Source organism: Nerophis lumbriciformis, linkage group LG27, assembly GCF_033978685.3.
Source record: "Nerophis lumbriciformis linkage group LG27, RoL_Nlum_v2.1, whole genome shotgun sequence".
NCBI lineage: Eukaryota > Metazoa > Chordata > Actinopteri > Syngnathiformes > Syngnathidae > Nerophis > Nerophis lumbriciformis.
The window spans coordinates 35741056-35767500 of record NC_084574.2 but is presented as its reverse complement, the minus strand read 5'-3'; the positions used below and the strand labels follow the sequence as shown (position 1 = coordinate 35767500).

Below are 26445 nucleotides of genomic sequence, written 5' to 3'. Positions count from 1 at the left end.
ATATATATATATATATATATATATATATATATATATATATGTATATAAGAAATACTTAAATTTCAGTGAATTCTAGCTATAAATATACTCTTCCCCCCTTAACCCCGCCTACGGCCCCGCCCGCCCTGACCCCGCCCCATCTCCCGAATTTGGAGGTCTCAAGGTTGGCAAGTATGGTATGGTGTTCCTGTGATTAAAGGCCTCACCTTTTCTCCTCCAAACATATTGCTGGGTATTGTGGCCAAACAGCTCAATTTTTGTTTCATCTGACATCACATGGACAAAGATAAGACCTTCTGCAGGAAAGTTCTGTGGTCAGATGAAACAAAAATTGAGCTGTTTGGCCACAATACCCAGCAATATGTTTGGAGGAGAAAAGGTGAGGCCTTTAATCCCAGGAAAACCATTCCTAGCGTCAAGCATGGTGGTGGTAGTATTATGCTCTGGGCCTGTTTTGCTGCCAATGGAGCTGGTGCTTTACAGAGAGTAAATGGGACAATGAAAAAGGAGGATTACCTCCAAATTCTTCAGGACAAGCTAAAATCGTCAGCCCGGAGGTTGGTTCTTGGGTGCAGTTGGGTGTTCCAACAGGACAATGACCCCAAACACACGTCAAAAGTGGTCAAGGAATGGCTAAATCAGGCTAGAATGAAGGTTTTAGAATGGCCTTCCCAAAGTCCTGTGGACAATGCTGAAGAAACAAGTCCATGTCAGAAAACCAACACATTTAGCTGAACTGCACCAATTTTGTCAAGAGGAGTGGTCAAAAATTCAAGCAGAAGCTTGTGGATGGCTACCAAAAGCACCTTATTGCAGTGAAACTTGCCAAGGGACATGTAAGCAAATATTAACATTGCTGTATGTTTACTTTTGACCCAGCACATTTGCTCACATTTTCAGAAGACCCATAATAAATTCATAAAAGAACCAAAATTCATGAATGTTTTTTGTGACCAACAAGTATGTGCTCCAATCACTGTATCACAAAAAAAAATAAAAGAGTTGTAGAAATGATTGGAAACTCAAGACAACCAAGACATCATGTTCTTTACAAGTGTATGTAAACTTTTGACCACGACTGTATCACACAAACGGTAGGTGAAGGAGTAGTCACTCTTCATACAAATGTCCTTTATGGGGTCTGCAGGACAGGAAGGAGCAGGTCCTATAGCTAGAGGCATAGTGCCACCCTGAGGGCACACGCCGCTCATGTTTCTTTTAAAGCCTCCTGCTGTGGAGGGGACTGAGAAATTGTTAAGAAACCTTTTTGTGGCGCTTGATTGCGAGCACGCAGTCAACAGGGTGCAGTCATTTGGAGAAAGGATTTCAGAGAAAACGGGCATGAAAAGAAGGAACAAAAGAAAATGCAGGAAGTGGTTGTATTACCCTTAAATGCCTTGATAGGCGAGGCGACAGCATGGAGGTAGGTAAAAGCAATGATTTTGAGAGTGTTAAAAAAAAAAACTGCAATGGGAGAGGAGTGAAAAGAAGGGAATGAAAAGGAGGGCAGACAATGACAAGGAGAGCAAGAAACATGTCAAGAAGGAAAGAAATGCAAAATATTTATTTGGAGATGGATCATTCACAATCCTTATGTAAGACAACAACTTACAGTATATATAATTTTCTTTTTTGATGCATTTACATTCTAAATAAAGTCAGCTGACAATGGAGTCGATAGGAGCTCCTCTATTCGCCCATAAAGACCTCGGAATAAACAATACTCCATTTGCAACTGGTAACATGAACCAAGTATTAGCAGAGGTGGGTAGAGTAGCCAGAAATTGTACTCAAGTAAGAGTACTGTTACTTTAGAGATTTATTACTCAAGTAAAAGTAAGGAGTAGTCACCCAAATATTTACTTGAGTAAAAGTAAAAAGTATGTTGTGAAAAAACTACTCAAGTACTGAGTAACTGATGAGTAACATACACACACACACACATATATATATATATATATATATATATATATATATATATATATATACACACATACATATACATTGATATATACAGTATATAATTTATATGTATTTATTTTGCTGTTTTTGTTTACATGTTAAAGATGTTTTAATGAATATACATGCATGTTTAACATATAGATTCCTTTCTTTCATGCAGACTAGAATATAAGTTGGTGTATTACCTGATTCTGATGACTTGCGTTGATTGTAATCAGACAGTAGTGATGATAACGTCCACGTTTTCAAATAGGAGGAGGAAAAAAGTTCCTCCTTTCTGTCTAATACCACATGAAAGTGGTTGGTTTTTGGCACCTTATTTGTCCAGCTTCCATATTTGTTTTTATACACTTTACAAGAAATACATTGGCGGCAAACTCCGTAGCTTGCTAGCTTGTTTGCGCTGGCTTTCGGAGACTCTTATTTTGAAAGCGCAGGCGCGATGGAGCGGCACTTTTATTGTGAAGACAGGAACTGTGCAGTCAGTCTTGAGGCTTTTGACGGGATGTACGGTTGAAATAAAAAAAGTATATTTTTTCCTTCACACTTTTGATTGATTGGAACTTGTATTAGTAGATTGCACAGTACAGTACATATTCCGTACAATTGACCACTAAATGGTAACACCCCAATAAGTTTTTCAACTTGTTTAAGTCGGGGTCATGTGACCACCTGGCTCTGTTTGATTGGTCCAACGTCACCAGTGACTGCATCTGATTGGTGGAACGGAGTGAACGTCACCAGTGACTGTATTTGTTGGAACGCAGGCACTATGAAGGTCTGTCTGACAGACCAAAACAAACAAAGCGTGCATTAACAGATCGATAAAAATTAGTAGCGAGTAGCGAGCTGAATGTAGATAAAAGTAGCGGAGTAAAAGTAGCGTTTCTTCTCTATAAATATACTCAAGTAAAAGTAAAAGTATGTTGCATTAAAACTACTCTTAGAAGTACAATTTATCCCAAAAGTTACTCAAGTAGATGTAACGGAGTAAATGTAGCGCGTTACTACCCGCCTCTGCATTACATGTATATTTATACTTTGTATATAAAACATTGATGGATGTTTTTGGATGTTTTTTAGAGCGGTTTATAGGCGGAATAGAGCAAACCTCATTAGCTCCATCATTAGCTGACTTTTGCTAGCGTTTATTTACAATTTAAGATTACATAAAAAAGAAAACCATTAGGTGTGCTTGTCTTACATAAGGGTTGTGAATGATAGGCAAAATTCCCTCCCAAAAAGTGCAGTTCCCCTTTAAGACCTTATTCCAATGCGCGAGTGTGTGCATACGAGTTCCAGATATTTGGTAAACAAAGTTAAAAAGCTGGTAATTATTCTTGCATACGAATGAAGTCGTCTGGTGAGCAGAAGTTTCCCTGATATCGCCTTCCTGCCCCAGAGGCCAGACTAATTCCAGCGGCTATCACGTCGACTATTGCATATTTGTGTTACTTTCAAACGATGCCATCCGCAAACAGCTAGGGAAATTCAAATCGCATAAATTAGCTCATTTGGAAATGCTGTTTAAGTGGCTGCAGGAATGTATTTAAAAAAAATTAAAACATTGCATGAGGGACATGGACAACTTTCTTCAGTCCTTGATGAAAGTCATGTACATATTTCTCAATTAGATTGGAAACGTGGACTGTATGTCGGGGATTGCCCGAGTAAATTACTTTTAGATCTCAATGTGTGAAACTGCAAACGCTTCCTTTGTATCATAACTACCGCACAAATACACCCCGTGGGGTGTCCTGATTCTTTCACAACTATTTGTTTGTGTAAGCTTCCTCTGCTTTGGAACTGCTGCACACAACATTTTTCAATAAACACATCCCGACAGTTTCATTAACATGGTGCCGCTGTTATTAAACCACTGAGTCGGACACCATAAGTTGGCCTGAAAAACACTCGCACGCTCGAGATCGACACATATAGTTGTTTCAGGGCTGATACTGATACCGATTATTCGTAGTCAAGATATTGGGAGATGATATTAATTTTCAGTAAAAGTTTTTCAAACATAAATAGTAGAGATGTCCGATAATGGCTTTTTTGCCGATATCCGATATTCCCCAACTCTTAATTACCGATTCCGATATCAACCGATACCGATATATACAGTCGTGGAATTAACACATTATTATGCCTAATTTTGTTGTGATGGCCCGCTGGATGCATTAAACAATGTAACAAGGTTTTCCAAAATAAATCAACTCAAGCTATGGAAAAAAATGCCAACATGGCACTGCCATATTTATTATTGAAGTCACAAAGTGCATTATTTTTTTTAACATGCCTCAAAACAGCAGCTTGGAATTTGGGACATGAGAGCATGAGGAGGTTGAGGTGTGGGTGGGGGGGGGGAGGTGTATATTGTAGCGCCCCGGAAGAGTTTGTGCTGCAAGGGGTTCTGGGTATTTGTTCTGTTGAGTTTATGTTGTGTTACGGTGCGGATGTTCTCCCGAAATGTGTTTATCATTCTTGTTTGGTGTGGGTTCACAGTGTGGCGCATATTTGTAACAGTGTTAAAGTTGTTTATACGGCCAGTAGAGATGCGCGGATAGGCAATTTATTTCATCCGCAACCGCGTCAGAAAGTCGTCAACCATCCGCCATCCACCCGATGTAACGTTTGATCAGAACTGCACCCGCCCGCCATCCGCCCGATCTAATATAGATGATGCAAGGCATTAGTGAGCCTGCCAACTACTCCGGTTTTCCCGTAATTCGTACGGTTTTCATCAACCTATTCCGGGTTTTTCATTAATTAAAAAAAAAAAAAAGGGTGAAAACTACGCGAATTGCACCTTGTGCAGACAAGATTTTTCGATCGGACACGGAGGAATTAGGGATGTAAAAGACCACGTTGGGACAAAAAAACACAAGTCTAATGCCGTTGCTAGCGATACAAGTGGAAAACTTTCAACGTTTTTCGTCGCCCAAACAGATTCTTTGGATGTGATAAATGCCGAAGTTTTATTTACGGAGGCAATAATTGAGCATGGATTTCCAATCGCACTGGCTGATCACATGGGACAGTTAAATGTTTGTCATGCAACCTTTAAAAATCATTACGCGGTGATCGCGGTCCCAAAAATAAACTTTTCTTGCATGATAATGTCCAGAAAAATTCGCTTTATATTACTATAGAGTCCTTTTAACGAATGAGTTTGATGGTTTATCACAAACCTTAAATGAAAGAAGTCCTTTGTTCTCCTGCACCATGGCCTTGCTTCGTGTTTGGTGCGCAAGCTTTATAACCTCACTGAGGTTATAAAGCTTTTGCCTGTTAAAGAAAGGAGACTGATCCAACGCAGCACAGACTTTCGCGTGCCACGCTGTCACGACCCAGACGCACACCAGTGCGCAATCATATGGGAGCCGCGCTGAGCGCACCTCCAAGCGCGTCTCGCTGCCGGCGACGGCCGGGTATATGGGCCCGACGCTCCAGCGCCATCCATTTTCAGGGCTAGTTGATTCGGCAGGTGGGTTGTTACACACTCCTTAGCGGGTTCCGACTTCCATGGCCACCGTCCTGCTCTCTATATCAACCAGGGTGAGCCCCACCCCTTTCGTGAGCGCACTGCGCGCGGAGTGACCCCTGTTACGCGCCCCCGGCAACAGGGGTGGCGGGCAGGTAAGCTGCGCGGGCGGAGCACGCGGAGTGACCCCTGTTACGAGCCCCCGGCCACTGGGGGTGGCGGGCAGGTAAGCTGCTTACCTGCTGCGCGTGACGCCGGCCGCGGCGAAGGCGGACGAGGCGGGGTGTCGGTGCGGTGGGCGCGGTAGTGACCCTGGACGTGCGTCGGGCCCTTCTCGCGGATCGCCTCAGCTACGGCTCCCGGTGGGGCCCTCTCGGGGGAAGGGGCCTCGGTCCCGGACCCCGGCGAGGCGTCCCTTCTCCGCTCCGTAAAAGTGTCCATCTCTTTTCTTTTTTTTTCTTCTGTTGTGGCATATGCTGCAGGTGCCTGCTCGTTTTTCGTATGTGGGTAACAACATTTAACTATGTATATATATTTCCGAATTGGTTTAACTGCCACCCGCAAAAAAAAAAAAAAAAAAAAAAAAAATATATATATATATCTAATTAATCCACCCGACCCGACCCGCGAGCGGATAAAATCTTATTTTTTTTAATTTCATCCGCCCGATCCGCGGATAATCCGCGGACTCCGCGGTTGTGTCCGCAAACCGCGCATCTCTAACGGCCAGCCTCAGTGTGACCTGTATGGCTGTTGACCAAGTTTGCATTCACTTGTGTGTGTGAAAAGCCGTAGATATTATGTGATTGGACCAGCACGCAAAGGCAGTGCCTTTAAGGTTTATTGGCGCTCTGTACTTCTCCCTACGTCCGTGTAACCACTACGTACAGAAGCGTTTTACAAAGTCAGAAATTTTACTTTTTGAAACCGATACCGATAATTTCCGAACGATACCGATAATTTCCGATATTACATTTTAAAGCATTTATCGGCCGATAATATCGGGCTGCCGATATCTCTAATAAATAGTATATGTCAGTAAACCGCTGGACATGGCTTTAAGTTGTTTTTTAACATTATGTTTTAGGAAACGTCGGACCAGTAGCGATAAGGGTTGTCCTGATACCAACATTTTGGTACCGGTACCAAAATGTATTTCGATACTTTTCTAAATAAAGGGGACCACAAAATTATTAGCTTTATTTTAACAAAAAATATTAGGGTACATTAAACATATGTTTGTTATTGCAATCAAAGAACAATTTAGTCCTTGAATAAAATAGTGAACATACTAGACAACTTGTCTTTTAGTAGTAAGTAAACAAACAAAGACTCCTAATTAGTCTGCTGACGTATGCAGTAACATATTGTGTCATTTATACACCTATTATTTTGTCAACATTATGAGGGACAAACTGTAAAAATGTATTATTAATCTACTTGTTCATTTACTGTTAATAGCTGCTTATTTTCTGTTTTAACATGTTCTATCTACACTTCTGTTAAAATGTAATAATCACTTATTCTTCTGTTGTTTGATACTTTACCCTAGTTTTATTTAGAATTTTGAAAAAAGGCAAAAAGATTTTGTGACGATAAAAAATATCGATGTAATCATAGTAGTATCGATTAGATACACTCTTGTACTTGGTATCATTACAGTGGATGTCAGGTGTAGACCCACCTATGGCATTTGTTTACATTCAGGGGTGCTAGCTTGCTGTTAGCGGTGAGCTATTGTACCCTCCTACGGTGTGTAGTGAAGCATGTTTAGCTATTCCTCGTCCTGCAGTGATAATGGTACTTGTAAGCAGAGGTGGGTAGTAACGCACTACATTTACTCCGTTACATCTACTTGAGTAACTTTTGGGATAAATTGTACTTCTAAGAGTAGTTTTAATGCAACTTACTTTTACTTTTACTTGAGTATATTTATAGAGAAGAAACGCTACTTTTACTCCGCTACTTTTATCTACATTCAGCTCGCTACTCGCTACTAATTTTTATCGATCTGTTAATGCACGCTTTGTTTGTTTTGGTCTGTCAGACAGACCTTCAAAGTGCCTGCCTTACTGGTGACGTTTCACTTCGTTCCACCAATCAGATGCAGTCACTGGTGACGTTGGACCAATCAAACAGAGCCAGGTGGTCACATGACCTGACTTAAACAAGTTGAAAAACTTATTGGGGTGTTACCATTTAGTGGTCAATTGTACGGAATGTGTACTGTACTGTGCAATCTACTAATACAAGTTTCAATCAATCAATCAAAAGTGTGAAGGAAAAAAGACACTTTTTTATTTCAAACGTACATCCCGTCACAAGCCTAAAGACTGACTGCACAGTTCCTGTCTTCACAATAAAAGTGCCGCTCCATCGCGCCTGCGCTTTCAAAATAAGAGTCTCCGAAAGCCAGCGCAAACAAGCTAGCAAGCCTCGGAATTTGCCGCCAATGTATTTCTTGTAAAGTGTGTGAAAACGAATATGGAAGCTGGACAAATAAGATACCAAAAACCAACCACTTTCATGTGGTATTAGACAGAAAGGAGGAACTTTTTTTCTCCTGCATTTGAAAACGTGGACGTTGTTAAGCACTGCTGTCTGATTACAATCAATGCAAGTCATCAGAATCAGGTAATACACCAACTTATATTCTTGTCAACATGAAAGAAAGGAATCTATATGTGTTAAACATGCATGTATATTCATTAAAACCCCTTTAACATGTAAACAAAAACGGCAAAATAAATAAATATAAATGATATACTGTATATATCAATGTATGTGTATATATGTATATATATATATATATATATATATATATATATATAAATATATATATATATATATATATATACATATATATATATATACCGGTATATATATATATGATATGTGTGTGTATGTTACTCATCAGTTACTCAGTACTTGAGTAGTTTTTTCACAACATACTTTTTACTTTTACTCAAGTAAATATTTGGGTGATTACTCATTACTTTTACTTGAGTAATAAATCTCTAAAGTAACAGTACTCTTACTTGAGTACAATTTCTGGCTACTCTACCCACCTCTGCTTGTAAGAAACTAACTTTTTTTGTCGCCATGGAGGCAATTATTAGTAATTTAAAAGTAGTCGACTGCGGATGTACGTTCGCCGCTATCTAGCCATCTTAAAGCACCTCTTCCTGAGGGTGTTTCAGTGTTATAATTTCACCTTTATCTTTACTTTTTACACCAAAATGTGTACATTCTCCCTTTTCTGTCTACACACTGTGTCTGCTTCTAAGTACTCCGTGTGTGCGCGCTGCCGAACATGCTCCCCTGCCCGTAAAACCAGCAATGACACGACGTGACGACGTGCCGTCACAGAGTATAGTACTGTTTTTGATTCATTAGTACCGCCATACCAGCCCCGAGCTCATCTAAGATGGACTGATGCAAAGTGGAAAAGTGTTCTGTGGTCTGACGAGTCCACATTTCAAATTGTTTTTGGAACCTGTGGACGTCGTGTCCTCCGAACCAAAGAGGAAAATAACGATCTGGACTGTTCTAGGCGCAAAGTTCAAAAGCCAGTGATGGTATGGGGGTGTATTAGTGCCCAAGACATGGGTAACTTACACATCTGTGAAGGCACCATTAATGCTGAAAGGTACATACAGGTTTTAGAGCAACATATGTTGCCATCCAAGCAACGTTATCATGGACGCCCCTGCTTATTTCAGCAAGACAATGCCAAGCCATGTGTTACAACAGTGTGGCTTCATAGTAAAAGAGTGCGGGTACTAAACTGGTCTGCCCGTAGTCCAGACCTGTCTCACATTAAAAAAGGTGTGGCACATTATGAAGCCTAAAATACAACAACGGAGACCCTGGACTGTTGAATAAGCTGTACATCAAGCAAGAATGGGAAAGAATGCCACTTCAAAAATGTGTCGTCTCAGTTCCCAGACGTTTACTGAGTTTTGTTAAAAGGAAAGGCCATGTAACACAGTGGTAAAAATGCCCCTGTGACAACTTTTTTGCAATATGTTGCTGCCATTAAATTCTAAGTTAATGATTATTTGCAAAAAAAAAAATTAAGTTTCTCAGTTCAAACATCAAATATCTTGTCTTTGCAGTCTATTCAATTGAATATAAGTTGAAAAGGATTTCCAAATCATTGTATTCTGTTTTTATTTACCATTTACACAATGTGCCAACTTCACTGGTTTTAGGTGTTGTATACGGTTAGGTCCATAAATATTTGGACATTGACACAATTTTCAGTATTCCAGCTCTGTACAACACCACAATGGATTTGAAATGAAACAATCAAGATGTGCTTTAAGTGCAGACTTTGAGCTTTAATTTGAGGGTATTTACATCCAAATCAGGTGAACGGTGTAGGAATTACAACACATTTTATATGTGCCTTCCACTTTTTAAGGGACCAAAAGTAATTGGACAATTGGCTACTCAGCTGTTCCATGGCCAGATGTGTGTTATTCCTTTGTTTTTTTCATTTACTTAATTTACAAAGAGCAGATAAAAGGCCTAGATGTCATTTCAAGTGTGGTATATTAGTTTGGAATCTGGGGAGGTCACCTCTCAATATGAAGTCCAAAGAGCTGTCCATATCAGTGAAGCAAGCCATCATTGGGCTGAAAAATCAAAACAAAGCCATCAGAGAGATAGCAAAAACATGAGGTGTGGCCAAATCAACGGTTTGGTACATTCTTAAAAAGAGAGAGCGCACTGCTAAGCTTAGCAACACCCAAAGACCTGGAAGACCACGGAAAACAAGTGTGGTGGATGACAGACAAATACCTTTCCTTGTCAAGAAAAAGCCCTTCACAACAGTTGGCCAGATGAAGAAAACTCTCCAAGAGGTGGGTGTATCTGTGTCCAAGTCAACAATTATGAGAAGACTTCACCAGAGGAAATACAGAGGCTTCATCACAAGGTGTAAACCATGGGTGAGCCTCAAAAACAGGAAGGCCAGATTAGAGTTTGCCAAGAAACATGTAAAAGAGCCTGTGCAGTTCTGGAACAACATCTTATGGACAGATGAGACAAAGATCAACTTGTACCAAAATTATGGAAAGAGAAGAGTATGCAGAAGGCAAGGAACTGCTCAAGATCCAAAGCATAGCACCTCCTCAGTGAAGCATGGTGGTGGTAGTGGCATGCATGGCTGCCAGTGGAACTGGATCTCTTATATTTATTGATGATGTGACAGCTGACAAAAGCAGCGGAATGAATTCTGAAGTGTTTGGGGCAATATTATCTGCTCATATTCAGCCAAATGCTTCACAATGCAGATGGACAATGACCCTAAGCATACTGCGAAAGCAACCAAAGAGTTTTTTAAGGCAAAGAAGTGGAATGTTCTGCAATGGCCAAGTCAATCACCTGACCTGAATCCCATTGAGCATGAATTTCACTTGCTGAAGATGAAACTGAAGGGAAAACGCCCAAAGAACAAGCAGGAAGTGAAGACAGCTGCAGCAGAGGCCTGGCAAAGCATCACCATGGACCAAACCCAGCGTCTGGTGATATCTATGTGTTCCACACTTCAGGCTGTCATTGACTGCAAAGGATTTGCAACAAAGTATTAAAAAGTGACAATTTGATTTATGATTATGTTAGTTTGTCCAATTACTTTTGGTCCCTTAAAAAGTGGAAGGCACATATAAAATGTGTTGTAATTCCTACACCGTTCACCTGATTTGGATGTAAATACCCTCAAATTAAAGCTCAGAGTGTACACTTAAAGCACATCTTGATTGTTTCATTTCAAATTCATTGTGGTGTTGTACAGAGCTGGAATACTGACAATTGTGTCTATGTCCAAATATTTATGGACCTAACTGTATATGGCAGTATGAGGTTTAATTCCTCACTCCTGTTGTTGCACGGTAAAATAATCGCTGTTTGGCCCTTGGACCATTGGAACTTTGGCCCTTGGAGGCCAAACGTTTGTTGCGAGAGAATGGTTGCATTGCCCTACTACAGGGGCTCTACACCCCAAAAGTATTGCGTAACCTGCATGCGACCAGTTCTATCCCAGCAGTCTTCCAAGAGATTAACACAGACGTATGAACACGACGGGTGGCAAATTGAGCGCCCGCATTGCGTGTTTTTCATCATTACACCCAATGATTATGAATTAAACTTGGGAGGTGGGGGGAAAAAAGCGTGTGAGTAAATCAATATCAGCGTGCAGTCGAGCCAGCAGCGGTAATGAAAGTATAAGATGACGAATGAGTGTAATACATGCATTCCACTTTTTATACATCTTTTTAACGCTTCTCTTGAGATGTAGTGAAATAAAGACGCACTGGCCTTAACTCATCTTCTGCCATCGTGCATGTATTAAATTCTCCCCGTCTTTACGATACATTGAGAGTTTAATCTCATACTTTTTGACCCAAGCAAATCCAAACAGCATCATATGGTGCCATTAAAGGGCAACTGCACTTTTTGGGGGGGAATTTTGCTTGTCATTCACAGTCCTTAAGTAAGATAAGAACATGTTTTTATTTTTGTTTAATGCGTTCTAAGTCGTAAAATATGGCAAGTAGGAGGTGGCTAACAATACAGCAAATTGGAGTACTCTATAGCAGAGGTGTGGACTCGAGTCACATGACTTGGACTCGAGTCAGACTCGAGTCATGAATTTGATGACTTTAGACTCGACTTGACAAAATGTAAAAAGACTTGCAACTCGACTTAGACTTTAACATCAATGACTTGTGACTTCACTTGGACTTGAGCCTTTTGAATTGACATGACTTGACATGACTTGCTACTTTCCCCAAAACCCAAAGATGAAAAAGTTATTCGGGAGCGCTCCGTATTTTTCATTGTGTACTTGTCTATCAGCGTTGCGTGTGTCAGCTGGTGTGCTCGCAGTACAACAGCCAATCAAATTAGATCTACTTTGTTTTCATCACACAGCATTCATCCAATCAAATTGCAGGACAACCAACGAAGAAGACATGTCCAAACCACACGCCAGTGAACAAAAAATGATACCTAAAATAATTTTGTTTGGGTATAAAAATTACGAGGTGGTCAACACAAAACGGTTTGCAGTATGCAACACATGCGGTTCCAAAATTACTGATGGAGAGGCAACAACTTCCAACTTCGTCCGGTATTTGAAGTTGCACAAAGAACGGTAAGTTTTGAATGTAAGATAACGTTTATTGGCTAAGTAACGTGACTTTTATTTGCTGTGTAGTTAAATCAGTGAGGCTGTAAACTCACTGCTAACGTTATAACGTTATTGCAAACACGGGAATCTGTTGCAGTTCACTACCTTATTCATACTTTTTGTTCAGTGATTTTTTTTTAAGCAGGGTTACGTTAGTCAATATATCACACGTAACGTTAGACGGCGGTCAGCAGCACCGCGTATTTTAGCCACCTAAAAAAAGACAAAAATAGTAAAATAAAGGTCAGTTAAAATGTATACTATATTATGAATATGTGTACCGTTTTAGCTAGCTTTCTGACATACTGTTGGTTGTTTACCTCAGTGGTCCCCAACCACCGGGCCGCGGCCCGGTACTGGTCCGTGGATCGATTGGTATCGGGCCGCACAAGAAATCTTTTTTTTTATTTTATTTTTTATTTATTAAATCAACATAAAAAACACAAGATACACTTACAAGTAGTGCACCAACCCAAAACAACTCTCTCCCCCCTTTTGTTCTGGGCATTGAACATGAAGACTCTTCCTTCACTGTTCCGAGTGGCCATGAGAGTCTTGGCAGTGCCTGCCTCCAGTGCTCCAGTGGAGCGAGTTTTCAGCCATGGTGGCATCATACTACGCCCCCATCGTGCACAAATGACTGACAGACTCTTGGCTAATTTGGTCTTTTGCAAATGCAATGCAGCATAGGGCCCTGACATATAAAACGTACAACTTTTTTGTTATGTTCACGTATATGTCATGTTTTTTCAATGTTAACACTTTTGTACAAATAAGTACATTTGCACTTTATTTTTCAATGTGTTTGTTCTGGAAAGGAATGAGTTAATGTTTAAAATGACTGGTTAATAGTGCTATTATGAAGTGCAATGTCAGCACAATTTTCTTTCCTGCAATTTAAAATGCACTTGTTTTAATAAATAAATACAGCGTTTGAAAAGCATACACAATCTGTGTTAATATATTAGTCTGTGGTTAAAAGGACTTGAAAGGACTCGAAACTCAAAATGCAGGACTTAGGACTTGACTTGAGACTTTCCAGTCTTGACTTTGGACTTGACTCGGGGCTTGCCTGTCTTGACTCGGGACTTGACTCGGACTTGAGGGCAAAGACTTGAGACTTACTTGTGACTTGCAAAACAATGACTTGGTCCCACCTCTGCTCTATAGCGTCCATAACGCCCTCTAAAAACATCCAAAAAACACCAACGATCCTCCATTTACAGGGGTGTAAGCAGCCTTTAAGGACAAAAAGAGGAAAATGTCTATCGGCATAAAGTGCTGCCATGCAAACCTCGAAAAAATATGTTGAAAATCAAGATTACAATCCCTCCATTTACCAACCCCATAATTTACCTTTAGATTTATTCTCATTTACCAACTTTTTGGCACATGTCCCATGTAATGTTTTGTTTTCTTTAGTAAATCATTTACTAGCATAATTAACATTGAAGTTGTAACATTCTATAACGTGCATGCATTGGAAACGCTATCCTGTAGCCACGCCCACTCGGGTAATATACTTCCAGTATTGTGACCTGCGTTTACAATACCTCACATCAAAAATATACAGTGCCTTCTCACTGGCTACTAGGGATGTCCCGATCCAGGTTTTTGCACTTCCGATCCGATACCGATATTGTTTTTGCATTTCCGATTCGATACCGATACTGACCGATACTGGCCTATCCGAGCATGTATTAAAGTTTAAAGTTATTTAGCCTACTTAGTTGTCAGAATCATGTTGAAAAGGGTTTTAGTGCTCTTGATAACAACTAGCCAGCTGAATTAGGGGAGTTTGAATAATACACAATGGTTGGTAACAAGAAACTGACCTGTTTATTCAAGGATAAACACAAAATAGACAAAATTATACATGACAAACAGAAATGGCATCATTGAACTAGGACTGGGCGATATGGCCTTTTTTTAATATTGCGATATTTTAAGGCCATATTGCGATACACAATATATATCTGGATATTTTGCCTTAGCCTTGAATGAACACTTGATGCATATAATCACAGCAGTATGATTATTCTATGTGTTTTGATTGATTGATTGATTGAGACTTTTATTAGTAGGTTGCACAGTGAAGTACATATTCCGTACAATTGACCACTAAATGGTAACACCCCAATAAGTTTTTCAACTTGTTTAAGTCGGGGTCCACTTAAATTGATTCATGATACAGATATATACTATCAGATATATACTATCACCATAATACAGTCATCATACAAGATAATCACATTGAATTATTTACATTATTTATAATCCAGGGTGTGGAGGGTAAGTGTCAAAAAGACAGCCAAAAGAGTTTGATATGAGAATAAATCTAAAGTTAAAATATAGGGTAGAAATGCACCCATTTGCAGGAAATGTAGTCTTGATTTTCAAAATGTTCTTTCAAGGCTTGCATGTCTACATTAAAACATTCTTCTTCATACTGCATTAATATATGCTACTTTTAAACTTTCATGCAGAGAAGGAAATCACAACTAAAAAAATCACTAATTTTTTCATACGGTGTTGATGTGGAAATTTTTGCCATTTTGATGGTGTGGGCGTGTGGCACCGAATGGAGATAAGCGTCTCGACAGACGTCACAATATTTGAACAATGATGACGAAAACTGTTGTCTCTGTTGTGTCCGTGTGTCGAAAATTGTTATGCGCTTATTTTTTTATTTGATTTTGTGCGTGGCATAGATTTGCCGTGCGCAGAGGACGTTTGAGCAGGCGCGCACCTTAGCGGCTGCGCTAGCATCACAGCTAACGTTAGCCATGCCGCTACCTCGCTCTCTGCTGGGAGAGGACGTATACGTATGTGACGTATGACGTGACAGTATGTGACGTGTGTAAGAAGGTGCGCTCGCTGTCTGTGAGAGGGAGACACAGGAAAGAGTGAGAAGAGCCTGTCGTGTAATGCCAGCAGCTAAAAGCAACTGCGTGAGAATTGTGGATGTGTTGAAGGTGTGCTGGAAAATACGGAACGGAAATTACGGAGCAGCAGAAAAGTGGAATGTATTATTTAAATAGGTGCGTTGGAAAACACGGACCAGAGTTTTTTTAAACTGGATCTGGATCGGCATTTTCCCATACCTTGCCGATACGCAATTTTTGGCAAATATCGGCAGCCGATCCGATCCAAATATTGGATCGGGACATCCCTACTGGCTACTAATAAATACTACAACTGGTTTGAAACTAACATAGTTCGGATTGTAATCATCCCAAAACGATTAGCAGTACGGAGTGGACAGCCACCAACGTTGTGACTCGGAGAGCGAAGGGAGGCGACAACAAGGAAGCTAGCTAGTTGGTTAGCTAACGAGCGCGCTTGTTTCGGTGCTCCTGATCGTCTCCCCACCTTGCGACTCGGTGCGGCGTTCAAACATGAGGAACAGCGAGGGCATGCGGCTGAGGCGAGTGTTAAACTTTGTTCAGATTGTATTTTTGTTGAGATTTCATTTAAAAAAACACAGAAGTCATATTTTGACGCCAAAATGTATGTTTAAAATAGCAGATTTTAGTGTTTTCGGAGATAGAAATGCACTTTATTAATATTTCTGAAAGTTATTTTGTTATTTAAGTATTGCGTTTGTGTGATTTGTATCTCAAAGAGTTCTTTATTTTTGTTGGTTTACTGTTTTATTTTACTCCATCCTGTCAGGCTTCCGTAGTTTCCTGTATCTTCTGTAGCTCCTCCCCTTCCTCCCCACTGTGCTACTTGTCATGCTGAGGTGAGTTGTGTTGAAATTGCTGTCGTGCTGTGTGTCGTTTTTTTTTAACAAAAACGGTTTATTTTTGTAATCCTTGCCCTTATTGTTTACTTGTTGGCACCCTTAAAGGGGAACATTATCACAATTTCAGAAGGGTTAAAACCATTAAAAATCAGTTCCCAGTGGCTTATTTTATTTTTCAAAGTTTTTTTCAAAATTTTACCCATCACGCAATATCCCTAAAAAAAGCTTCAAAGTGCCTGATTTTAACCATTGTTATTTACACCCGTCCATTTTCCTGTGACGTCACACAGTGATGCCAATACAAACAAACAGCAAGGTATAGCGACATTAGCTCGGATTCAGACTCGGATTTCAGCGGCTTAACACTGTCTGATAAGCAGGCCCGGCCCTAACCAATCTGGCGCCCTAGGCAAGATTTTAGGTGGCGCCCCCCCCCACATCGGCAGTGAAGTGTATATACTCACAAGAAACCGAATAGCTTTGTCTTTGACCTTTTTTTTACTTAAAGAAAGCAAATTAACAATCAGAATAGTTAACAAGATAAAAAAAAATATGAATAAATAAATGAATGCAAAAAATTAAAAATGAATATATAAAATACAATATTTTTTACATACATATTGCTTAATTAACATTAATGATGTGCACTTTAACAACTAGGCTTACAACTATACCTAATATATAAAGGGGTGGAAAAGTGACTATTACCTGCAGGGCAAACATTAGCTAACCAGAAGGCAATAACAATGTAAACAAAAAACACCTGCTTAAAAGATCTAATACAAATGTCCCTGAGGAATGTAAGGTGGGAGTACTGTAATTACCTAATGTTACATTATTATTTTCCATAACAATTTAGCCCCCTCCACAATATTAACCCGACGTTAAAACAGAACTAGCTATTTATTGATTAGCAATTGCCGAGTCATGTAACATTAGCTTAATGCTAAAAAGCCAGGTTACTATCACATTCTGTAACAGACAAATCATTTCATGTAGGCTAACGTTACCTACCTGCTACCTCTGTCTTTTCTCGTTTCTCCTCCTCTTCTTTTCTCTTTTTTTCTTCCCTGGGCACCTGACAGTTTTGGCCGTTTTGACATCTTGTGTTGATTTTTTGATGTGGTGACGTCCAAAAAGAGTCATGATACGGGAAGGGAGGGGGCGCACCGTGCGGGGGGGGGTGTGTGCAATGTTGTAACAAATAATATTTCTATTATATAGGCTTTACTTTGCATTTTAATTAACGTGGGATTATTTTTTGTATTTAGAAATAATAGTACCAACTTTTTTTTCTTTTTTCTCCTACATTTGTGGCACTGGCGTGGCGCCCCCTGATGGACGGCGCCCTTAGCATTTGCCTATACGGCCTATGCCACGGGCCGGCCCTGCTGATAAGATAATTACTAACACCTATGAACTAGGTTTACAGCATATGAAATACATTTGGCAACAACATGCACTTTGAGAGTGCAGACAGCCCATTTCAGGCGCGCTAAGAACATATATTTTTCCACGATTTCAGCACTCAGGTTAACCATACCTAAATAGACACAAAATACTGCATTACACAAGACTGCCCGAATGTACTCGAATGATTGAAAAAAATAAATGTTTTTAAGCTAAATTATTGGTAAACACAGTTTATGTATAATACTTTACGTAAAACCGCGAGTAATGAATAAAGTTTTCATCAATTAATATATTCTGTAGACATACCCTCATCCGCTCTCTTTTCCTGAAAGCTGATCTGTCCAGTTTTGGAGTTGATGTCAGCAGGCCAGGGAAGCTAGGGTCGATTTTCTTCTCTTGATCATCTTCGGTGGCATAAGGGACGGTGTGAGCCAAGACATCCAGGGGGTTTAGCTCGCTCGTCTGCGGGAACAAACTGCCGCCATTGCTTGCCGTGCTAGCGAGGTCCTTTGTCCCTGAATTGCTCACACACTCCGGCAGATTGACTTTATCGTTGGAAATGCATCTGCTTTGAGTGTCGCAGGATATCCACACATTCTTGCCATCTCTGTCGTAGCATAGCTTTCGTCGGTAAAGTGTGCGGAACAAACGACTGACCATTTCGTCGGCTTTCCCCACACCCTCGTATTTTGAACAAATTTCGTCCAATTTCTTGCCACTTTCGCATCTTTGGGCCACTGGTGCAACTTGAATCCGTCCCTGTTCGTGTTGTTACACCCTCCGACAACACGAAAGTGAGAAAATGGCGGATTGCTTCCCGATGTGACGTCACAACGTGACGTCATCGCTCCGAGAGCGAATAATAGAAAAGCGTTTAATTCGCCAAAATTCACCCATTTAGAGTTCGGAAATCGGTTAAAAAAATATATGGTCTTTTTTCTGCAACATCAAGGTATATATTGACGCTTACATAGGTCTGGTGATAATGTTCCCCTTTAAGATATCAAGTGTTGTGTCTTTTTGCATCTTATATTGAGTCAATGCTGTATAATGACAAAATGTTGTGTATTTCATAAAAATGTTGAAACTTGACTTGCAATGCTGAGGAAGCAAAGCGGTACAAAAAGTCACAGAGAAAGGAGTTTGTGATTTTTACTTCATTTTCAGTATAAAACCTTCTGTAAAGAATTCCATTGTGTGATCGACACAACTTCTGATCTGCATATTAACCAAATATTAGCCATTTGTTATTATAAGCGCTGACGCAGATCAACTATTTTTAGTGGCGCCGTGATCACATGCTATATTGCCATATTGAGCCGGTGAGCTGCTGCATCGCCTCGGAGTTGGTGAAAGTTAATTCTAGATTATAAAGCATGCCTCTCACTTGGATAGTAGAAGGTTGTGGACATAAACCGAGAAGTTGGTTGACTCTGACATCCTACATAAACTCAGTAATGGCGAGAAAGACACGAAAACAAGCCCGTTTGCAGCACCTTTTTTTTTTTACCTGCGTGAGGATTATGATGAATTCTTCTAAATGGGAAGATATAAACATCCCAGTGGAAGCAGTACTATGCAGATCGATAGCACGATACCAGATCTTTATGCTCCAACATGATGTGCAGATTGATAGCACAATACCAGATCTTTATGCTCCAACATCGATTACCAAATCCAAATATCTACACTTTAGTTATTTGAGAAAATATGTATCATTAACAGGAACTTAATGTAAAGTAACTAAATGATTGAGATTTTGTGTCAATGAAATGCGATTAGTAAGACCCACTATTTCTACGGCCTGGGGTGTGTAATGTAATTCAGTCCGTCATTTGTTTATTTATGAAAATTACTGGCAATTAAAATGAATCACTCAATATTTTAAAGGGGTAATGTTTGTATACTATCTGGAGACACGACATACAGAGCTGAATATAAATAAAATAACGCATTCAGTGCAAAATTTTATTAGTTTTGCCTTGTGATTTACATATTAATTGAAGACGATTCCCCAAGAGCCGCAACAATTGAAACAGACTCGTTTTTCAATTTTACCACACACACATAATTGCACAAAATATCGCTATCGGATCGGTATCACCGATTTCAGCCTGAATTTTACTCTGTATTAGATCGGTAAGACAATCGGTGGTATCGCGCATCATTAATGTTTGTAGTTTGTATATTTTGTTCAGCACTTAGCAATACTGCTACATCTGGATCTGTTTAGCACACAGCTTCTAAAACTTGTATTTCATCCTCTGTATATTCAGGCTCAAAAAATGTAAGTTTCAGCATTGTCATTTGTATTAAAGTAGTCTTTGTTGTCTCTAATGAAGTCTGCCACGATTTGTAGTGTTGTTGTTGTAGGGAAAAGCGAATGTTGTGATGCGTCTGTAAAATTAATACACCACCGTATGCTTTAAAAAAAAGAGCAAAATACGTAAATACTACATGTTATTATGGATGTTCCTGTTACGACATTATATATTTACAGCGTTTATATAAAACGTTCATGGAGGCTTTTGGATGTTTTTTAGAATGACGGAAAAAAGCGGTCACATCAGCGGCATTGCTAGCTGACTTTTGCTAGTTTATGTACGATTTATAATGCATAAAAAAAAGAAAACACGTGTCTTCTTGTCTCATATATGGATTGTAAATAGGGTTGTACGGTATACCGGTACTAGTATAGTATCGCAGTACTAATGAATCAAAAACGGTACTATACTCTGTTTGAAAATTAACGGTTCGCAATATTTTATTTTTTACAGGCATGACGGCGTGTCGTCACGTCGTGACATTGCTGGTTTTACGAACAGAGGAGCATGTTCGGCAGCGCACACACACGGAGTACTTACAAACAGACACATTGTGTAGACAGAAAAGGGAGAACGGATGCATTTTGGTCTAAAAAGTAAAGATAAAGGTGAAGTTATAACACTGAAACACCCTCAAGAAGAGGTGCTTTAAAACATTGCTAGCTAGCTAGAAGCTAGCGTCCATCCGTAGTCGGAAGTGTTTTAGCTACTTCTAAATCACTAATTCTGGCCTCCATGGTGACAAATAAGTACGTTTCTTACAAGTATCATCCCTGCAGGACGAGGAATAGCTAAACATGCTTCACTACACACCGTAGGAGAATACAATAGCTTATCGGCGTCACTGCTAACAAAACATAGCGCTCCTGAATGTAAACAAATGCTACGGGTGGATCTACACCTGACATCCACTGTAATGATACCAAGTACAAGAGTGTATCTAGTTGATACTACTATGATTACATCAATATTTTTTATCGTCACAAAATCTTTTTTCTTTTTAAATTCATGTTTATAAAAACTCAGAAAATACGTCCCTGGACACATGAGGACTTTGAATATGACCAATGTATGATCCTGTAACTACTTGGTATAGGATTGATACCTAAATTTGTGGTATAATCCAAAACTAATGTAAAGTATCAAACAAGAGAAGAATAAGTGATTATTACATTTTAACAGAAGTGTAGATAGAACATGTTGAAACAGAAAATAATCAGATATTAACAGTAAATGAACAAGTAAATTAATAATTAATTTTTACAGCTTGTCCCTCATAATGTTGACAAAATAATAGGTAGATAAATGACACAATATGTTACTGCATACGTCAACCGACTAATTAGGAGTCTTTGTTTGTTTACGTACTACTAAAATACAAGTTGTTTAGTATGTTCACTATTTTATTTAAGGACAACATTGTTCTTCGATTGCAATAAGAAACATATGTTTCATGTACCGTACATTTTTTTGTTAAAATAAAGCTCATAATGCCATTTTTTGTGGTACCCTTCATTTAGAAAAGTATCAAAATACATTTTGGTACTGGTACAACTCAAATTTAGAAAAATCTCATTTTGGTTACAATAAAATATGTTTTGATCCAACAGCATCATATTGGTGTCATTAAGTTAATTTTGTTTTACCAGTGAAATATGTAATTTTTGTGAGTGTAAACTTGTTTTCTTAGATGCATTTTAAACTGCTTTCCAGGAAAATATCTGAATTTGAAGACAAGAAGTATCTGCACACCAGATTGTTTAACTATTTTGTTGTTTTTTCCCCAAGTCAGACTTACCTTGAACATAGTGCTGCCGAGCTGGGCAGGGGACATGCTGACGACCACTCTGGCTGACTGCAGAGCTGCAATTTTCTCTTTGGCGCCTCCTTTTCCTCCGGCAATGATGGCACCTGCGTGACCCATCCTTCGCCCGGGAGGCGCAGTTAGCCCCGCGATGAAGGACACCACAGGCTTAGCGTTAGCACCCTGGGGGAAAAAAAGGTTAAGATTAAATAAAAGGGAAATTATCTCATTTGAGGGTAGTTAGCAAAGCAACCAAATGGCTACCTGGTAGGCAGGACATAAATAAATAAAGGGGAAAGAGGGGCGAGGGGATGCATAAATCAGGGCAGTTTTTTTTCTGCACCTGCATTTTATTCATTCATTAGAAATTAAACAACCCATGTCCTCCCATTACAGAGTCCTGATGATAAGAGGCTTATCTCAGCAGCCGTCTGCGTCTCAGCCCCGCAATATTAAAACAAAGGGTCAATCAAGCAGTTTAATTGCATGGGTTGGTGGATGACCAGATAGGTCTGCCATCTCATATCATCTCTTTTCTGAGATGGCAATTAGTCATGCGGCCGCTGATTAGCTCAGTGCGCGTCTACGCCGCTTGCTCGGTGATGGATGGGCTGTTCAGTTCGGATCATTTCCAAGGTGAAGAGTGCGAATATTTCATTTCAAGTCAAAACACTGTAAGAAGGATAAAAAGGTTATTGAGGGTGCACATACGAAAAGTACTCACACCCCTTTATGTTTAATGGCAGCCATTTGCTCAAATCAAAATCAGTCTCATTAATGTACACTCCGCACCCCATCTTGACAAAAAACAAAATGTATAAACCCCGTTTCCATATGAGTTGGGAAATTGTGTTAGATGTAAATATAAACGGAATACAATGATTTGCAAATCCTTTTCAACCCATATTCAATTGAATGCACTACAAAGACAACATATTTGATGTTCAAACTCATAAACTGTATTTTTTTTTTTGCAAATAATAATTAACTTAGAATTTCATGGCTGCAACACGTGCCAAAGTACTTGGGAAAGGGCATGTTCACCACTGTGTTACATGGCCTTTCCTTTTAACAACACTCAGTAAACGTTTGGGAACTGAGGAGACACATTTTTTAAGCTTCTCAGGTGGAATTCTTTGCCATTCTTGCTTGATGTACAGCTTAAGTTGTTCAACAGTCCGGGGGTCTCCGTTGTGCTATTTTAGGCTTCATAATGCGCCACACATTTTCAATGGGAGACAGGTCTATACTACAGTCAGGCCAGTCTAGTACCTGCACTCTTTTACTATGAAGCCACGTTGATGTAACACGTGGCTTGGCATTGTCTTGCTGAAATAAGCAGGGGCGTCCATGGTAACGTTGCTTGGATGGCAACATATGTTGCTCCAAAACCTGTATGTACCTTTCAGCATTAATGGCGCCTTCACAGATGTGTAAGTTACCCATGTCTTGGGCACTAATACACCCCCATACCATCACAGATGCTGGCTTTTCAACTTTGCGCCTATAACAATCCGGCTGGTTCTTTTCCTCTTTGGTCCGGAGGACACGACGTCCACAGTTTCCAAAAACAATTTGAAATGTTGACTCGTCAGACCACAGAACACTTTTCCACTTTGTATCAGTCCATCTTAGATGAGCTCAGGCCCAGCGAAGCCGACGGCGTTTCTGGGTGTTGTTGATAAACGGTTTTCGCCTTGCATAGGAAAGTTTTAACTTGCACTTACAGATGTAGCGAACAACTGTAGTTACTGACAGTGGGTTTCTGAAGTGTTCCTGAGCCAAAGTGGTGATATCCTTTACACACTGATGTCGCTTGTTGATGCAGTACAGCCTGAGGGATCGAAGGTCACGGGCTTAGCTGCTTACGTGCAGTGATTTCTCCAGATTCTCTGAACCCTTTGATGATATTACGGACCGTAGATGGTGAGATCCCTAAATTCCTTGCAATAGCTGGTTGAGAAAGGTTTTTCTTAAACTGTTCAACAATTTGCTCACACATTTGTTGACAAAGTGGTGACCCTCGCCCCATCCTTGTTTGTGAATGACTGAGCATTTCATGGAATCTACTTTTATACCCAATCATGGCACCCACCTGTTCCCAATTAGCCTGCACACCTGTGGGATGTTCCAAATAAGTGTTTGATGAGCATTCCTCAACTTTATCAGTATTTATTGCCACCTTTCCCAACGTCTTTGTCACGTGTTGCTGGCATCAAATTCTAAAGTTAATGATTATTTGCAAAAAAAAAAAAGTTTATCAGTTTGAACATCAAATATCTTGTCTTTGTAGCATATTCAACTGAATATGGGTTGAAAATGATTTGCAAATCATTGTATTCCGTTTATATTTACATCTAACACAATTTCCCAACTCATAAGGAAACGGGGTTTGTATACATAGATAATAACTGATAACATGTAGTCAAAGGGAGAAAGTTTTTCTTTGCACTTTCTCATGAACTGCATTAATTATTTCCTGTTGGAAATATGAGGAATGTTAATAAACAGGGGTACACAAACAAAAAATCCATTCACATCCAAATTCTAAATCGATCCATAATTTTAAAAAATCGGGGTTAGGGTTAGGGTTAGGGTCAGGGTTGACATGGCACCCCAAACCATCACTGATGGTGGAAACTTTACACTAGACTTCAGGCAACGTGGATCCTGTGCCTCTCCTGTCTTCCTCCAGACTCTGGGACCTCGATTTCCAAAGGAAATGCAAAATTTGCATGGATGGGTGATGGTTTGGGGTGCCATGTCATCTGCTGGTGTCGGTCCACTCTGTTTCCTGAGATCCAGGGTCAACGCAGCCGTCTACCAACAAGTTTTAGAGTACTTCATGCTTCCTGCTGCTGACCTGCTCTATGGAGATGGAGATTTCAAGTTCCAACAGGACTTGGCGCCTGCACACAGCGCAAAATCTACCCGTGCCTGGTTTACGGACCATGGTATTTCTGTTCTAAATTGGCCCGCCAACTCCCCTGACCTTAGCCCCATAGAAAATCTGTGGGGTATTGTGAAAAGGAAGATGCAGAATGCCAGACCCAAAAACGCAGAAGAGTTGAAGGCCACTATCAGAGCAACCTGGGCTCTCATAACACCTGAGCAGTGCCAGAAACTCATCGACTCCATGCCACGCCGCATTAACGCAGTAATTGAGGCAAAAGGAGCTCCAACCAAGTATTGAGTATTGTACATGCTCATATTTTTCATTTTCATACTTTTCAGTTGGCCAACATTTCTAAAAATCCCTTTTTTGTATTAGCCTTAAGTAATATTCTAATTTTGTGACACACGGAATTTTGGATTTTCATTTGTTGCCACTTCAAATCATCAAAATTAAATGAAATAAACATTTGAATGCATCAGTCTGTGTGCAATGAATAAATATAATGTACAAGTTACACCTTTTGAATGCAATTACTGAAATAAATCAAGTTTTTCAAAATATTCTAATTTACTGGCTTTTACCTGTATAAAACGTTTTAGGCCATCTCCACGCAACCAGAAGGAGCTGTTCTAACTTGTAACCTGTTTTGAAAAAGTTTCATTGGAATTATGCCAAAAAACATCAAGAATGCTGTTGAAGTCCGTAGCTTTCTGGAAATGTGGCCCCAGAAACAATTGCGTTGAATATCCTTCCCTTAGAGGTACCATTGTATAAATGAAAGTACTATTACAAGCAAAGCTAAAAACCTGCACATACTTACTACGAAGACGCATATCATTATTGAGATGGTAAAGAATGTCTGGATAGACAACAAAATAGTACTTACAATTGTTCTAGTAGAAAGAAGAAGCAAATAGATTTGGTTCTCCACAGTCTAATCACGTTCAGAATAAACAAGACAGTGAATTGAGTCCCAGGTGTTTCTTATATGAAACAAGTTTAATTACTCTATTAATCCTTGCATCCCTGGACACCAACAGATAATACTTTCAGACCAAAGGGGCATAGACAGTATTCCCTTTACTCTTTAGTCTTTTGTCTGATGCTGTCGGCAGTTCCGATACTTCCATCATGAAACCTATAAGGTGATTCCCTGGGAGCGGGGTATTCAATAAAAATGATTACAAAGAGAGGCTAGGAGCAGAAATAAGAGCTGATGACACTGACATGGTTGCATCGGCATTAAAGGCCTGGCGTTTATCTCGCTCAACCGCTTTACTATGCAGTGTTGTTTCTACCGAATTACAAAAAGGTTTATGTCAGCTTGCACGGAGACAAGCTGGGGCTAAAAGTCATGAGGCTGAAATGGGAGGAAAATAAATTTCACTAAACCTTCATGCAAGCTTATGTGCAAGATACTCAAGCAAATTATCATACGCTTCTCCCGTGTAAGACCCATTTCTGGATCTAGCCAAACACCAGCAACGCTTGGCAGACCTTTGATACGAGTGACTTTTAATACCGTATTATGTTGGCAAGCACGGCACAAATTGACACCCACTGAACCTTGAAATATGCACAGCATCATAAAGTCTGACACTGTTTTCATGGAA

General features: G+C 39.8%; 1 protein-coding gene across 1 annotated transcript in view; it reads right to left on the bottom strand.

Annotated features, from left to right (window-relative positions):
* Positions 1-26445, bottom strand: part of suclg1 (succinate-CoA ligase GDP/ADP-forming subunit alph) — an 86517-nt gene that overhangs the window by 4258 nt on the left and 55814 nt on the right. The window contains exon 8 of the mRNA XM_061988030.2: positions 21931-22119. Coding sequence (XP_061844014.1) covers positions 21931-22119 — 189 coding nt within the window. The remainder of the gene's footprint in view (positions 1-21930; positions 22120-26445) is intronic.